The sequence below is a fragment of the Paroedura picta genome, chromosome 10, assembly GCF_049243985.1.
Source record: "Paroedura picta isolate Pp20150507F chromosome 10, Ppicta_v3.0, whole genome shotgun sequence".
NCBI lineage: Eukaryota > Metazoa > Chordata > Lepidosauria > Squamata > Gekkonidae > Paroedura > Paroedura picta.
The window spans coordinates 16,167,496-16,185,268 of record NC_135378.1 but is presented as its reverse complement, the minus strand read 5'-3'; the positions used below and the strand labels follow the sequence as shown (position 1 = coordinate 16,185,268).

The 17,773-nt window shown below is 47.5% G+C and overlaps 1 protein-coding gene across 2 annotated transcripts in view; it reads right to left on the bottom strand.

Annotated features, from left to right (window-relative positions):
• CCDC149 (coiled-coil domain containing 149) overlaps positions 1-17,773 on the bottom strand; it is an 81,455-nt gene that overhangs the window by 42,126 nt on the left and 21,556 nt on the right. For both annotated transcript variants that reach the window (XM_077301507.1, XM_077301509.1), the window contains exon 4: positions 13,110-13,217. In XM_077301507.1, coding sequence (XP_077157622.1) covers positions 13,110-13,217 — 108 coding nt within the window. The remainder of the gene's footprint in view (positions 1-13,109; positions 13,218-17,773) is intronic.

The window sequence follows — 17,773 nt, the reverse complement described above, 5'->3', positions numbered from 1 at the left end:
TGCACTCCATCCAGCCTGGAAAAGTGCTCTTCCAGCCACAGAACCCCCATCCTTGAAGGGTTCAGTTTCAGGCGACTTGTTTTGAGCCATTCCATCTCCACCGCCAAGCACTGGATCAATGAGCTTGGAGGGACAGCCAGTTGACCATCTCTCAGGAGATAGAGCTGTGTGTCATCCAGATACTGATGACGCCCAAGCCTGACACCTCACATCAGCTGGGCAAGAGGCTGCATAAAGATGTTGAAAACATCAGGGAGATGTAAAACTGTAAATGTTTTTTTTTAAATAAAATGTGATAAGACGTGGTAGGACAACGTTCAGGGCAGCTTGGTGTACTAGTTAAGAGCAGCGGACTTTAATCTGGAGAACTGGGTTTTATTCCCCATTCCCCCAGGTGCAACCAGCTGGGTGAACTTGGGCCAGTCTCAGTTCTCTTGGTTAGGGCTGTTCTTGCAGAACAGTTCTGTTAGAGTTTTCTCAGCCCCATCACCCAGCAACACAGGCAGGACTTCAGCTGTCCGTGTCTCTTCCAACCTCTACCCGGGGCCAATCAGAGGACTGGGACACATGAGACTGACTCTCCTTTCTGCAGAGTCAGATTTTTATGTTAACGCAGGAGAAGGAGAAGACACATTTTGACCCTGGCCCGTGGGGCTATGATCTCGTGGAGAGATCATAGCCCCACGGGACTTGGGACAGTTTTGCAGGGCCTGTAAAACAGAGTTGTTCCACCAGGCCTATGGTCAAAGGCAGAAATAACAATGACATTCTGGCCTCCCTGCCCAAAACATCAGCCAGTCTTTCACCATACTGGACATCTGCACCGCCCTACTGGGAAATTAAAGGTGGCTTTAAATTAAGCTGATTTTGCAATTTTTTAATGGATGTTTTAATATGACTGTTATTTTTTGTCTGAGAAAGTGCACATGCACACGAAAGCTCAAATAAAACTTGGTTGGCCTTAAAGGTGCTTTGGGGCTCACATTTGGTTCTGCTACTTCAGACCAACATGGCAAACCACCTGAATATATTGTTATTCATTGTTCGTATAGATGTTGTGACCCACCATGAGCCTTCAGGGAAGGACACGTTAAAATGTATTTTTAATTATTATTACTCCCCCCCCCCGCCCCTCCAGGCCCTTTCTCTTTGCTTTGCTAATCAAAGACTCACTAGGGGGTGAAATGGTTCGGGGAAGGATCTTTATGTATTACTTTTAAATGTTTAAAGTCTCCTGGCTATTATTTCATTTCTTATTTGGAATAATGGAACTGGATAGTATACTGTAAACTAACTTATTTCATTGTACCATGCAAGGTATTTCTCTGGTCTGGGGGCAGCGGAGATGACTGTCCTTAGCCAACTGCCCCACTTCAAAGAAGCAGCTGCCATTTCTGACATATTTATTTCCTTCCTTCACTATGTTTCCCTCCCAAGGCTTAAACCCAAACAAATGATAACCTTATAAACTTAGCTTCTTATTCCTGAATGGGTCTTGAATCAGCTAAACATCAACATTATGACTGCTCACCCTCTCTATATCTGACCTGGACAGAGTCTGCACTTACTTTGTTTAGTCCGTTGTGGATCCTGCTGACTTCAGATCGATTTGAACTCGAGTCTTCCTCCCCCCTCCCCCCTGAAATGTGTTCTGCACATGATTAGGGAAGCTCTGGGGGGGTGGAGCCAAGCAGAGCAGGAGTCTCTTTCTTTTCTTGAATGGGGGGGGGGAGGATTGGGGATAGCAGAGGATGAAAAAAGACAAGAGGCAAATCTCTACTGAGAGAAGTTAGGGTTTCCCCTTTAAGGCAAGCTTGCAACCTGGGAATGAGGAAGCCTTTGAACTGAAGCATTAGTCAATCAGGGCTTTTCTACTTGCTCAGCAGCAAGTTAGTTTGGGGAAAAGCAGAGATCTGCATGCTTTCTCATGCTGACTTTTCAAATATTGAGGGTTATATCAACTCCAGGATATTGCGGAGAAAAGGTAGATCACTCCAGATTGGAATAAAAGCTCTGTGCAGATTCAGCCCTGGTCATTCCTATTCCACTGCATCTGAGGAAGCATGCATGCACACCAAAGCTTATGTCTCGAATGAAACCTTGCTGGTCTTCAAACACCCCTGGACTCCAACGTGGTTCTGCTACTTCACACCAGAAACAGCAACCAATCCAAACTGATGCAGAGCTGAATTATCCAAGAGGGCCTTTCTTCAGGCAACAGGTTAACCCTGTACAGAATGATTCATAAATTACTAGGACAAACTATTAGGGGCTGTGGCCTATACGTCTGTGCATAGTTACCTGTAAATTGGATCCCACTGTGTAATCCTGCATCACTTAAAATGTCAAGTCTATGCTTTGCTTCAGTTCTGGGTTCTTGTTTTAAAGCTTTCTACAACCCAAATCCCATTTTACCGTTTATTGACTGTCCCATGTTGTCGATTGCGTTGACTCAAACTGTGTAATTTGCCTTGAGTCCCAGTGAGAACAGCAAACTATGAAGAACATAGAAGTTTTTTCAACTGTTTTCTGCTGACGAAAGAGCTTGTTGTGCGGATTCGGGGGGGAGGCAGGGAGGAGAAAGCGTCAAACATCTTCTCCCCACAGTCAATTCTCCCCTGCATAATCTCCTCCAACATGGACTCAAAGCTCTGCATCTCCTTCACATTGTGAAATTCTGGAGACCATGAGGGAAATCTGGCAGATTTCAAACCCAGTTATAACTGAAGTCTTGTCAATACATAAATATATTTAAATGTAAGCATATTTAATGGGTTGATTAGAAGTCAGGGATTAGCTGAACTACAACGTAATCTGCAGACAGATAAAAATAATTTTGAATTAGGGTATTTAAATATCCCACTTACTCGACGGTAGGTACTACAAAGAACTGCTAGGCAGTCATTCTAGTAATGGAACAGCTGCTTAATTTCTACTTTAAAGGAAGTGGGATATTTTAATAGGACCTTCGGGGCTTGAATTATGTTTCACGTTGCTTTTGCGTGATGCCCACAAGTCACCTTGGCTCTTCGGCGGAGGGGGGGGGGAGCAGCTTTCAAATTTAATTTTAAAATAATAATATGTCGATGTTGCCCAAGGAATCCAGAGCACTGCCCACCGTGCTGGCTGTACAGAAATAATTGCAAATCAATGTAATGCTTAAGAAGCTGCTAACCTGTTCCAAGCGTACTTGTGGACAACTAGGTTTTACATGTGACATCAAGATTGCAGGGAGAAATATCAACAACCTCAGATATGCAGCCATACAGAGAAAAGATTATTATAAATTATATGAATCTCCTTGCTGAATTGAGGCAGTTATCTGTTCCACATAATATATTTCTGGTAAGGCCTTGCGGGAGGAGCTGATCTCATGGCTTAAGTGCCACTCAGGGCAGCTGTCCCACCCCTGAGTGCCTCCCCCTCCAACCGGCTTGTCTAGTAGCCAGTCAATCGCCTTCCATCCCCCACCCCTGACCACCCTCTCCTCCTTCCACTTCTCTCCAGGGCTCAGAGACTGTAGATCCCTGCTGTGTAAGAGCTGTCCCTGCTGATGAGTTCCCTGCCTGGAGGCCTCCAGCCTTTCCACGTCCCGGGGGGGGGGGGGAAGGGGCAGGCCATCCACAGAGTTCTTCCACACTCACACACACAATCTAACACCCATTGTATTCCTGAATGCAACTGGCTTGGTCCTTAGCCTCCAACATAATTGTCTGTAATGTATTCATTTATAGGAGCAAACCAACTATGTCATTAGAAGGCAAGATATTACGGCTAAAGCTCATTTACTTTAGGCACATGATGAGATCAAACTCGCTAGAAAAATCATTAATGTTCACATGGTCAGCGGCAAACAGAAACGTGGTCACCTAAGGATCCGCTGGCTCGACACGATCAAAGCTGATACAGGGATGACCATGAACCAACTAAAAGAAGCAGTCAGAGACAGGGGCACATGGCGGAGACTTTCTGTGAAGCGCCCCCTGTCTTCCTCGATAGGTGACCCTTCTTCTTTACCTCTTTTTCAGGTGCTCTGCTGGAAACGCCCACCAACAATACCACTCAGGAACTTATCTGTTCAGGTAAGTTTGCTTTATTCACCGCGTCACACTCTTCAATTCCGTCTCTATTCCGTGTCTAAGCCTCTCCAAATCTCTCCACCCTTCTACCCTTGTGAACTGTCCTTATATCCCCTTATGCTCTGCCCTTCCAACCTTTCAAAAAAACCCCGCCCCACTCCACATTTCCTGTTTGGGGCGTTTCCTTTTTCCCTTCCCAAACTAGCGCATTCCCTGACTTCATCCCCGTGTAGCTAATCCACAGCTGGCGCACCTGAGGTCTGGCCCTGCCTCGAGGAGGTAACGCTGTCTCTCGACCCCCCTCTGTCTCTTAGGCAAGCCTCCGGCTCGCAGCCACGGCCAAGCCTCTCCGTTGTCTCTTTTTCCCTGTTTGTTTGAAGTCCGGGCGGGTCTTGGAATACGCTCCCGATTGTTTCCCCTTTCGACTGTTTTCGTCTGTCGCTGACTCTCCCTGCTCCATTCCTTAGGTCTTTGTTGCTCCTTTTCCCAGGGTCGTCTTTCTATGAGGGCTTCTATCGGCGCTGATAACTGACGACCCCTTCCAGAGTCCTGATCTTCACCAGTCTCCGCTTCCAGGTAAGTATCCCCCGTGGCCCTGTAATCCCCGCCCGGACACTTTCCTATAGAACTGCCGAGGGTCGGACACGACTGAACGGATAACATCATCATCATCATCATCATTTAAGAACATAAGAGAAGCCATGTAGGATCACCCCAGTCCAACACTGTGTCACCCAGGGGCCATGAGGAGGTCCACGAGTGGGACCCGAATTCCAGAAGCCTCCACTGTTGCCCCCAAGCACCCCAAAATACACAGCATCAATGCCCCAGACACAATGTCCCCTTTATACATTATGGTTAATATCACCAATGGACCTCTGCTCTATATGTTTATCCACTGCCCTCTTGAAGATCTCTATGCCAGTGGTCCCCAAACTTTTTATCACCGGGGACCGGTCAACGCTTGACAATTTTACTGAGGCCCGGGGGGGGGGGGATAGTCTTTTGCCGAGGGATGTCGCTGCCGCCTGAGCCCCTGCTCCACTTGCTTTCCTGCCCATGTCCCTGACTTCCTGCCGCCCGCTGGAGGGCACTGCCAGCAGCAGCCGCATAGTGCCATGCCGAGGGGGAGTTCCAGCCATGGTGGCTGCTGGAGTGCACCAAAGGTGAGCCGACGGCAGAGTGGCAGGGCAGCCCCCGAGGCAGCAGCCAGGGAGGATGACAAGGAGGAGCTGTGGCCCTGTACCAACTGATCTACGGACCGGTACTGGTCCCCAGACCGAGGGTTGGGGAACGCTGCTCTATGCTTGCAGCTGTCACCATTCACTGGGGCAGTGTAACCCATGTGTTCTTGGGGTGAAGAAGTACTTCCTATTATCTGTTCTAACCCAACTGCTCATTAATTTCATTAAGTCTTCGTATTGTGAGAAAGGGAGACAAGGACTTCTTTTTCGACCTCTGTCCCATGCATGATTTTGTAAGCTTCTATCATGTCTCCCCTCAACGGTTTAGAACAGGGATTCCAATCTTTTTGGAGTGGTGACTCATAAGTCCAAATGTATTTGTTTTGGTGACCCATCTAGGCGCTCTTGGTGATCAACTATCCAGCATTCCATTTTCTGCAGCGGCCAACCAGGTGTTTCTTTGTGTGGCTGCCCAGAAAATCCTCAGCCAAGATACCCTCTTTTCCTTTACGGCTAAACTCCCTTCTGCACAGGCATATGCCAGAGGATAGGTCCAGGAAAGATAGAAAGAGCCTGCTGCAATCCTGATAGCTCTTCCCTTCGGCTTCCTAATGAGAAGAACAGCAAAGGGAGAGGTCGCCAGTGGTTTGGCTGATTTTTCTAACCGTTTAAATTATTTTAATTCTTATTGTATTATTAAATACAGTAAACCACCCCGAGACAGCAGGTCCAAAAGGTCTGTAAATTTGAGAAAGCTTGCCACAGAAAGAAGTTGGCCTTCGGAAGTCAAAGTGGGTTAAAGAGACCAATAAAGGGGACCAAAGTGTGACATTAACCATAGGCAGGAAGGACTAAATTGGGCTCCTGTTTCTTGGGCAACATGAAAACATGCTTTCCAATCTTTAAATAGGAACGCCCTGGACAGCGTTAACCATTGAGTGAGAGTCACTTCATTTCTTGATGCTCATCTCTTCCGGCTAAACTAACGTACCGAGTCCACCCCCAGAGACACTTTTCTACTGGTGACTCAGAGTTATCCCGAAGTTCTTCTCGAGGATTTCACATTCTTTCTTCTTAAGCTAAGACTGCAACCACTCGGTTTCTTTCCCGTTTTATTGCCCAGGAAGCACTTCCCCGCCACGGCAGTTCAAAAGAAATCAACAAAAACGCTTCCAAACTTTAAAAGCAAAAAAAGCAATTTGGAAACCCCCCCAGGGGCATGTGTCAGATACCATAAGCGGCTGTGATCTGCCCTAAGAATAAACAGCCTCAGATCTCTCCCTGCCTGCAAGAGGCAACGGATCCGTCACCAGGACTCTTAACAGCAGCCACAAAGTATTCTAAACAGACCATCAGGAAATGTTTTCTTTCTTTTGTAAATTTAGAGAAGCATCTGAATAAATTGGAGGGGGGGAAACCTACTTAAAATCTTTTTCATAAGAGAGTATTATATAATCAAGTTTTGTTTTATGCACAGCCTCTTGAACTAACTTTTAAAAAAAGCAATGGCCACAAGGCTCAGTGACACAACTGCGTGACAGTTATCAGCATGAACAAGTCAGTAAGGTCCCTTTTCTTTTTATAAAGCCTCTAAAAACCAACGCTTCCATTCTTATTGCTTGAAGTGTCTTAGATTTGAGAGCACACACTGCAGTCCTCCATCTGTCCCCCTCCAGCTCCTGTTTGCTGAGGGGGAAACCACTGTATGAATCGCACGCATCCAGACAGAGTTCATCCACAAACCGTCTTCTTGGGCAGCAAAAAAAGCAGCTGCTTGTTCATCTATTGCCAGAGGTGACACTGGCAGAGACCATCTGGACATTCTACCCTGTTGAAGGACAGGGAAGTTATTTTGTGTGTATGTCGGGTTTTTTTTTTTAAAGCAAGTATTACAAGGATTCAACAGCAACAAAATTAACAGGCCACCATCTGCAGAGCTTGACTCACTTAACTCCCATGGTGCAAGGAGCAAATTCTAGAATGCTTGCTGAGAAAACCCAAGTTTTTTTCACATCCTTATTTGCCTTGCTTGTGTATTCCTATAGTTTGGATTTGTTTTTTCCCTCCCTGCTCCCTCTAAGGCAGGGGTAGTCAAACTGCGGCCCTCCAGATGTCCATGGACTACAATTCCCAGGAGCCCCCTACCAGCATTCGCTGGCAGGGGGCTCCTGGGAATTGTAGTCCATGGACATCTGGAGGGTCGCAGTTTGACTACCCCTGCTCTAAGGGGTTGACTCAATATTACATCTATTTATGCCCGGCATCTCTCTCTACAGGTTTTTGATGTCAGACGTATACTAGTGCAATATCGAGTCGACCACTAGGGGTAGCGAAACTCTTGCAGAACTGAAAAAAATCCCTGAAGCAACAGGAACACACTGTGTGTGTTTTCAAAATTCTGATCATGTTCGATGGAAACCTTTTAAGTTCTCAGAGACCAAAGCAGGACATCATGAATGTTCAAAGCAGTGGGAGGTCACACTGTCCGGGTCTGAAGGTGTTCATCATATCTGCTGAAAGTATTGGTGAATGCAGCCACAACATACTAGCACATTCTTCTGTGAAGCTTTGTGGAGAGCCTTCCTGAACTTTTAGCATGAAAGAGCAGGCAGAATCGACAGGAGGGAAGAGCCTGAAATGACTGTTAAGGAGTCCGCTTTATCATCCCCCCCTGCTTCTTTCTATTAAATGGATTCTCCCTCTTTCCTAGTGGATTAAAAGCTAGCAACTGAGGTATCTGGATAATTTGGTGGCCTGACTAGCCTCCCCAAAAGAGATGCCTGTAAGTTTGGGGGTGGAGCCTGCAGATGGAGGAGTTTGGATAGGAGGACATGCCTCAGCAGCTTCTAATGCCATGGACACCAACCTCCAAACAGCTATTTTCTCTAGGAGAAGAGTTGGTTTTTATCCCCCACTTTTCTCTACCCAAAGGAGTCTCAAAGCAGCTTACAATCGCCTTCCCTTCCTCTCCCCACAACAGACACCCTGTGAGGTAGGTTGGGCGGAGGAAGCTCTGACAGGACTGCTCTGTGAGAACAGTACTATCAGGACTGTGACTAGCTCAAGGTCACCCAGATTAGAGGCTGCCGCTCTTAACCACTACACCATGCTGGCTCTCAGGAGAACTGATCTCTATTGTCTCCCGCCCCCACCTAGAAGCTGGCAGCCCTGTCCTTTCCGGGGCTCAAGGGGCAGACCAACGGTTTAACTTCCCGGAAGATCTAAGGGTTCTGGTATGCTGACAGAGACCACTTGGCTGGGCTTCCTCCAGGACCACTGCGACATCCAAATCGGCCTCCTGCTAGGATTTCTCTCTGCTGATACCAGATCACGGCACTAAAAATGAGATTTATTCTGCAAAGGCTGCAGAACAATGGATTAAAGCAGAAGAGAATACAAACGCCAATCAATCAAAGCACAGAGCTGAACGCAAGCCGGCTTAGCGGCTGCTGGATTTTAAGGGTGTCCTGGATTTGCCCTTGGGCTACCGCTTGCCCGTGCTTCATTTGTCTTTCTTCCCATTCAGAGTCAGGGAAATACACAGATTTCTACTCCCTGCAGGAGCTGATGACTTTCTTCTCTAAAACACGGTGGTCCAGAGACCCCCACAGAATTGGGGCGAGGTCCCTGCTACGATGCCAAGGACTGGATCGGCCACTGCTCACAGGGGCCCCACCACGTTTCAAGTCAAGAATTAAATCGCTAGATTCCACCAATGGGAAGCAGGTGTTTAGTTCATGCCGGGAGCTGCTATGGGAAGCAATTCCAAATAAAGCCACAAATCTACCATGGATCTTGCTCATCTCACAGATATACACTTCTCTCATTAAGCGAAACTTATTGCTGAATATCACACACTTATTTTTATGTTACCGAAGTGCTGCAAAACGGACCTGCAAATCAGTTCCAACGATGGAGACCCTAAACCAGGGGTAGTCAACCTGTGGTCCTCCATATGTCCATGGACTACAATTCCCATGAGCCCCTGCCAGCATTTGTAGTCCATGGACATATGGAGGACCACAGGTTGACTACCCCTGCCCTAAACCACTGGCTCCAAGGCTCCCAGATACTATTTGATTTGTAACCAGTTATCGTTAACTGATTGAACTGGAGAGGCCAGATTGGCTCCAGCCAGCTTTCTTTCACTCCATGGAGCCCAACTGAGTCGGTTTATTTATTTTTCTACAATGGAGACCCAAACTGGCTTATCTCGTTCTCCTCTCCTCCCTATTACCCTCACAACAAACCTGTGAAGTAGGATAGACCGAGAAAGTGTAACTGGCCCTAAGTCATCCAGCAAGCTACCAAAGCATGAGTAGGGATCCAAACCCAGGCACCAATTCACTACTCTAAACCAGTGGTCCCCAACCTGCGGGCCGCGGTCCGGCGCCGGGCCGCAAAGGCCATGGCGCCGGGCCGCGGCTCCCTCTCCCCGCCCCCCCCGCAGTAAAAAACTTCCCCGGCCGCAAGCTTGCGGCCCGGGAAGCTACTTACTGCGGGAGGGCGGGGAGAAGGAATCAGGGCCGGGCCGCGCCCGTGCAGGCCGCGCCCGCTCGGCCCGATCCGCGGGTGCGGCCCGCGGGCGCGGCCGGGTGCGGCTCGCGGGCGCGGCCCGAAGCATGGGCGTGGCCCGCGCGGGCGCGGTCCCTGCGGGCGCGACTCAATGCCCTGCCAGTCCCCAGCCTAATAAAGGTTGGGGACCACTGCTCTAAACCACAACATCACATACGTTTTATCACAACGCATTTACCACAATCCCCATGCCACAAGACCAATGCTGATGCAGTTCCCATGATCCCCTGCGTCATCTTTTTAAATGGTCAAAAGGGTGCCCTCCGCACTTTTTTAGTGGTGGAAAAGGTGGTTGGACCCATTCCATATTCTGAATTGGGGAAGGGCCAGCAATGCTGACCTTCTTCTTTTAAAATACTCCCCTCCCTATTGAAAACACCCAAGAATAAGGTGACCAGATTGTGAGGGATCTAAGGTGGGACACTGGGGTCAGGGGGGCGGGCGGCAGTGGCAGCGAGGGTGCTCTCCGCCTGTCCCCTCCCTCCACTCCAAGCTTGCTTACCATCCGGGCTGGCCCGCTGCGTGGCTGCCTCTGCCTCCGGCTCCCTAGGGCTGGCGGCTTTTTTGGGGGGAAAAGGCCCCGCGCTGCCTCGCCTCGCAATGGCCTGGGCGCCGTCGCGGGACATTTAAGGAACGGGGCGTGATGCGGGGCAATTGGCCTGGAGGCAGGGCAGTACCACCAGAAGTGGGAAAGATGGGCACCTTACCCAAGAATGAAATTTTCGATTTCGAGGAGGCAGAGGAACTAGAGATCAAATTGCCAACATAAGCTGGATCATGGAGAAAGCTAGGGAGTACCAGAAGAACGTCTACTTCTGCATCATTGACTATGCTAAAGCCTTTGATTGTGTGGGGCACAACAAATTGTGGCAAGTTCTTAAAGTGATGGGAATACCAGAGCATCTTATTTGAGAAACTTATATGCAGGTCAAGAAGCAACAGTGAGAACTGAGCATGGAATCACTGATTGGTTCAAAATTGAGAAAGGAGTTTGACAAGGCTGTATACTGTCGCCTTGCATATTTAACTTGTATGTGAAGCACATCAAGGAAAAAGCAGGGTTAGATGAGTCACAAATTGGGATCAAGATTGCAGAGAGAAATATCAACAACCTCAGATATGCAGATGATACCACTCTAATGGCAGAAAGTGAAGAGGAACTAAAGAGCCTGTTGATGCGGGTGAAGGAGGAGAGTGCAAAAGTTGCCTTGAAACTCAACATCAAGAAAACGAAGATCATGGCATCCGGGCCTCTCAATTCCTGCCAAATAGATGGGGAAGAAATGGAGATAGTGACAGGTTTTATTTTCCTGGGCTCCAAGATCACTGCAGATGGGGACATCACCCTGTCAACAAAAGTGCGTTTAGTCAAGACTATGGTCTTCCCAGTTGCAATGTATGGCTGCGAAAGTTGGACCATAAGGAAGGTCGAGCGTCAAAGAATTGAGGCTTTTGAACTCTGGTGCTGGAGAAGACTCTTGCGATTCCCTTGGACTGCAAGGCGAACAAACCGGTCAGTCCTAGAGGAGATCAGCCCTGACTGCTCCTTAGAAGGCCAGATCCTGAAGATGAAACTCAAATATTTTGGCCACCTCATGAGAAGGAAGGACTCCTTGGAGAAGAGCCTAATGCTGGGAGCGATCGAGGGCAAAAGAAGAAGGGGACAACAGAGAATGAGGTGGCTGGATGGAGTCACTGAAGCAGTCGGTGCAAACTTAAATGGACTCCGGGGAATGGTAGAGGACAGGAAGGCCTGGAGGATCATTGTCCATGGGGTCGCGATGGGTCGGACACGACTTCGCACCTGACAACAACGACAAGAACTAAAAGTGCATCAGAAGTGCATTTCAGCTTTGCATGCCCTGCAGAAACTAAACAAGTCTGGCAGGACATGGTGGTTATATGAGAGTGCATTCCACAGTGTAGGGGCCACAACTGAAAATGCCCTTCCCTTGTTGACAGCTATCCAAGACATCCTGGAGCCAGACACCTGCCAGAGGCTCCTAGACAATGCCTGAAGGGGGAGAGGAGGGTTGTAATGTGAGAGATGGTCCTGTAGGCCAGGGGTAGTCAACCTGTGGTCCTCTAGATGTTCATGAACTGCAAATCCCATGAGCCCCTGCCAGCATTTGCTGGCAGGGGCTCATGGGGATTGTAGTCCATGAACATCTGGAGGACCACAGGTTGACTACCCCTGCTGTAGGATGAGGGTCTTCCAGACTGCTGAAGACTCATAGCTGTTATGTGATGCCAGCTCTCAAATGGGCCAAAAGGTCTACCAGTGACAAAGGCTCAATTACATGCAGAAGTCAGGCACTGAAATACATTGTACAATCGTAAGGGGCATCACGGTAGTTACAAAATCCAAGGAGACAATTGTTAGTGGAAAATGATATATATTTAATATAAAACCAATTACTAGTCCTCAGCCCGTCCATTTCCTGAACCAAGGAGAGATTTCTTCCCTGTCTCCAATTCCCCTAACAACATATTGCAACAGAGAGGCCACAATTTGCTTTTCCTGACCGTCACCCTCCTTAGAATTATTTTTAGGATTGACATTAAAGCAAGACTTCATATTGCTTCTGTATATGTTAAAGAAATATATGAAATGAAAGGGGAATCCACCAGAAATTTCTGTGGCACTTGAAGTAAATTATATTGTTTTTCCTCTATAATCCTTTAAACCGTATTAGTTTTTTTTTTTTAAAGAAAGGTATGTTTGAGTTCTCTAGTTACAACACAATCCAAAACAGGTGAGATCTGAACTCTGAGGTGAGAATTTTACACGGTTTTAAGAGAGACCAAAATATCACAAGCTGCATCAATGAATATTGGTTCTTAATGGGGTCACGAATAAACCTCTAGAAATCAATTTTCTGGAAGCATTCAGATTTCCTTACTATAAACACGCCGCTTCAACAAGAAGCCCAGTCTACCTTAAAAGTTTAAAACCCAAGAACATAAATGCAAAACTATTATTATTATTATTGTACAGGCAGCACTATCTTTATTACAGCTTTTTCAAACCTCATAAATCAAATCCCAGAATAAAGACAACCATAACCGCATTGAAAAGCAAGGAACAAGAAATACACAGATGAAATTCATATTATTGGTTTTTTTCAGCCATCTCTCGTCTAAATAAAGAAGGCAATCTGGAAAACGGAGGGCAAAATCTTTCCTTTGTTACCATTTGGCAAACCGAACAGAAGACCGGCCTATTCAAAAGGGAGTACTGGGTTTCTTTTGGAGATAATTAGTACAATACCTTATTGTCTCCTTGTACTTCTCCCAGCCTCTGCTGAAGTTCTTTGATTTCTTCTCCCAGACGCTTATTTCGATCCCGAGCATCACCAAGTAGCTGTGCCAGATTGGCCTGGGGTGGGGGGAAAAGAAAAAGGTCAAATCCCGTCAACAAGTGACTTGTAACAGTGGATTAACATCATTCGGCTTAATTCACTGCTGCATTTGCATTTTGTTTAACTGGGGGGGTGACAGTACTCCTCGTGCTTCATGAGGCCAAAAAAAGCATCGTCCTGATAACTAAATAGCTACAAAAATAAAAACAAATCAACCATGTGTGAGATAAACCTTCACGGGGGCACATAAACAAATGCAGAAACGATACTGGCTGTATAATAAAAGTCAATCCCTGGAAAAACTTCTTGAGTAGTTTTATTGCCCAGACAAACTTTACAATTCCAAGAGTCAAAACGAGGTTCCGGACAAAGTCAACTCATTTTGAAATTGTCTTCCTCAGTGGTGTATCTAATCATGAATGTAGGAATCTTAACCATGGGCTCTTAAATAAAGTTGAAAGAGCCATCTGGGCGGCACTGTCCGGGTCCACGCTCTGCTGTCCCGGTCGGTCTGGGCCTCGGAATCCACAGGCAGCCGACCAATCAGGAGGTGCCCAGCTCGGGATTGGGACGGCCCCTAGAGCGCCTGCCTCCCCAGCCAGCCAATCTGGATGCACTGGCAGAGGTAATTGTAGTCCACGGACAGCTGGAGAGCTAAAGTTTGGCCACCCCTGGTGTATGTCTCATAAGTAGACACAATCCAATGTGAAGTTGTCCCTTGCTCTCTGACGTCTGCAGGAACAGAGCAACAAGAGCTGTATGTTGCACAATTCCCATTCAGACAGCTGGATCCAAAGTTATCTTTATTATTACTGTTTATTTAATGTATAAACCACCCTCCCATATGGCTCAGGGCAGTGTACAACAAACATCCCATCAATACAAGAGTTACAACCTTAAAAACCCTTCCAGATGTGGAAAGCATCCTGCACGCCCACTGGGTCAATGACATCTCCCACACTAGATTCCAATGGGTAGCCGTGTTGGTCTGAAGTTGCACAAGAAAACCAGAGTCCAGTAGCACCTTTAAGACCAACAATGATTTATTCAAGGCGTGAGCTTTCGAGTGCAAGCTGTGCTTGCACTCGAAAGCTCACGCCTTGAATAAATCATTGTTGGTCTTAAAGGTGCTACTGGACTCTGGTTTTCTTATATCTCCCAGTAGACTGCTGCACAAGGAAGCCGGAATTATGTCTTTCCAGAGCTGTTACAAGAAAGGGCAGGACTGTGGCTGCATGGAGGAGCCTCTGCTTCACATACAGAAGATCAATCCCTGGCATGAGCCTGGCCCATTTGACTCATATCTAAGACTGAGGCCCTGGAGAGCTGCCACCAGCCTGAGTAGAGCATACAGACCCTGACTGATTTAGGATAAAGGATCTTCATAAGCCAGCACTAGCAAGGGCTCATGGGAATTGCAGTCCATGGACATCTGGAGAGCCACCATCCGGCCACCCTTGTTCTATTGCCTTCTCTTGCACAAGTATAAGCAATAAGGTATATCTTTACAATATGATACCTTACTTTTTTTAAAAATCCCACCAGATTTTCTACTCAATCCTACCCACATGTCTTTCTCACAGTAGCCCTAACCCATATTGTTCTTTTGGTGTCGGCTTCATAACCCCCAGCATGGCCTTTTCAGCCTTCAAAGGAGAGCCTCCTGGCCTTTGCCCCTGGAAAAGCTCAAGGGACCCAGCACTGTGTTGCCAGGGGTCCAGTGCTCCAGGCCCCAGCAGTGGAGTTTCTCACGACTCCATATTCTCATTCACATCAGTCGCAAAAAAACTCACAGAAGAAGTGGTGTCGGCTGAAACACATCCTGCTTCCCCAAGGCTTTTGTGATTGTTTTTTTTTTAATTTGTTATTTTTTAATTGCCCAATGATCATTCAAGCCAGCTTGTGGCACATCAGAAAAAAAAAAACAGGCTTCTGAACTTGAGGTTTGAAACAGTGCCCAACTTGCCTTTCTTGAAGCGCCGAACAATAAATCGGACAATTTGTTGTTGGGACACGGGGAGAGGTCTGCAAAGCACAGAATTCCCTTAAGTGCGCCCCCTTGGAGCTGGGCTGCTGTCGGTTTCATTGCTTGACGATGCTCTTAGCATGTGTCTCTTTCTTGCCGCTAGCTTAAAATCGCAGAGCCGTTCATTTGGTCATGCTCACAAAATCCCACATCACTTCCTGACCACGAACGCAAAGGCCATCACAGGGGGGGAAGCCCCCCTGAACACACAAGGAACAGGACTGCAAAGCCACCAGCAATGCCTGCAGCTTGTGCCTACGCACCAAAGAAAAGCAGACTCCGCTGGAGAGATGTTTTGTGGGCTGGCCTGAAGGGCTCCCAGGCTCCATCGAATGTGGACTGTTTTAGCAAAGACAATCGTTGGAAGAGACTGAGGGAGGGGGGAGAGAGAGGGGGAGCTCAAGCTAAATGGATATAACACCCAAAGTACAGCTGCCACAGGACAATTTGATTCATTCACTCATTAAGCAACCCAAGTAGACTCCGAACCAATGAGAACAGAAGACAGTATCCCTGGTAACAGTTCCCCTACACCTGAAGATTCGATTCCTTTAACACAGTTTCCGAACTCAAGCCGCAAAAGTTATTTTGCTTCTGACTCCTGTGAGCATGATGGATAGCAACCCAAACTTATTGGTCCTTTGATTCCCCGGCACGTGTATCTCAGCAGGCATCCACAAGATGTTGTCATCCAACACCCCGCTCCACCCAAGCCCTGTCAAGTGGGTTCAGGTGGAGGGAAAGGGGGGGGGGAGATCAAAACTAGGAGTGGTGGAAGGAGCAAGACGACCGTGTGGAAAACATTTATACGGATGCATCTGAATTACGCTCAAATCCGATGGAAGCTGAAATTATTTTCCGGCAGATCTCAAGTTAGACAAGTGGAATAAAAGAGAACAGGTAGGAGAATCTGATGAAACATCAAGTATGTTTGAGAAGTGTGATTGATAGCAATTTTATTGCAATTTCTACTTCACTGGTTTTGTGTGATTGTGGCACCCAACTTAATACAGTAAAACCAGCTTTGCTTAGTAAGAGACCCGCCAGCTCAACGGCGGGCGCCCAAATTGATGATCTCTGCCAGCACCACATTTTTGTTGTCAAAACAAACTTCCATGCATTAATTTCCAAGTGATGAAAGCTGCCTGTCACAGTCCTGCCACCCAAATAATATGCTTCTCCGGGCTCCGGTCGGAAAGAGATGCACAACAAAATCCATTATCAAACCGATCCGTGCCGCAGACAAAAAGAAGCTCCGTGGCAACCGTCGGATTCCAGATGAAACGCAACTCGGCTCCCAAAGAGGTATTAAGCCTTCGTTTGACAAGGCTCCTCTACAAAAGATGCTTAACAGCCGTTGGGCGACGCTCGGAAGGAAGAAAAGAAAAGACGGGGATTGCAAAGTTAAAGGTCTGTTCGAATTTGCCATTCTGAAGACCACCAAGGGCTTTTAAAGATTGCAGCTCAAAATGGAGCGGAGGCAAAAAGACTGTTGTTGTTGTTAGGTGTGACCCCATGGACAATGATCCTCCAGGCCTTCCTGTCCTCTACCATTCCCCGGAGTCCATTTAAGTTTGCACCTACTGCTTCAGTGACTCCATCCAGCCACCTCATTCTCTGTCGGCCCCTTCTTCTTTTGCCCTCGATCGCTCCCAGCATTAGGCTCTTCTCCAGGGAGTCCTTCCTTCTCATGAGGTGGCCAAAGTATTTGCGTTTCATCTTCAGGATCTGGCCTTCTAAGGAGCAGTCAGGGCTGATCTCCTCTAGGACTGACCGGTTTGTTCGCCCTGCAGTCCAAGGGACTCGCAAGAGTCTTCTCCAGCACCAGAGTTCAAAAGCCTCACACAAGCTAATATGGTGGGATTCCCCAACACAGCACCTGTGGACACGACGGCCCTCGCCAGGACTTGCAGAGCTTATCAGAAAGTGGGAAAGGTCATTCATTCAAATGAAAAGGGGCTCCCACAGAAAGAGCAGCCTCACCCTCGGCAGGAACAGAAGGACTGCTAAGCAACCATACTTTCCTTAGTCAGCGCCTGGTTCAGGCTTCCCTTCCTTTAGTTTATCCTTACTCTCCCCCTTGAGCTTTTGTTGGTTGCTTTTTTATTCCTCTTCTGCAATTCATTTGCAAAACAAGGAGGGAGATGTTGCCCTTGGCTCTGCCTCCTGCAGCAGCCATTTTGGGATGGTGCTCCCCATCCTTTCTCAGACTCAAATGTGCTCCTCCCCAAAACTGGGGACCCCCACCTTAGGTGTTCTTGCTTTTCCTCCTTCTGGCTTAAGATTCCTTTGAATGAGATAGCACTTGAAACTCACAGGGTAAGCTTTACTTTACCCACAAACAACTGATTGGAAGAGTCCAGGTTGACTACACCTTTTTCAGATTCCCCACAGGAGCTACTGCTTCCAAACTTGCTTCACCTTCACATCATGGACCGCTCTGAACTTTCCCTCCTTCTTCCAACTAGCTCCAGGCCAGAGCAATACCATGCTATGCAGAACTACACTCATCTAAGTCCACTGAAATCATTGGGTCTAGAATGGCGT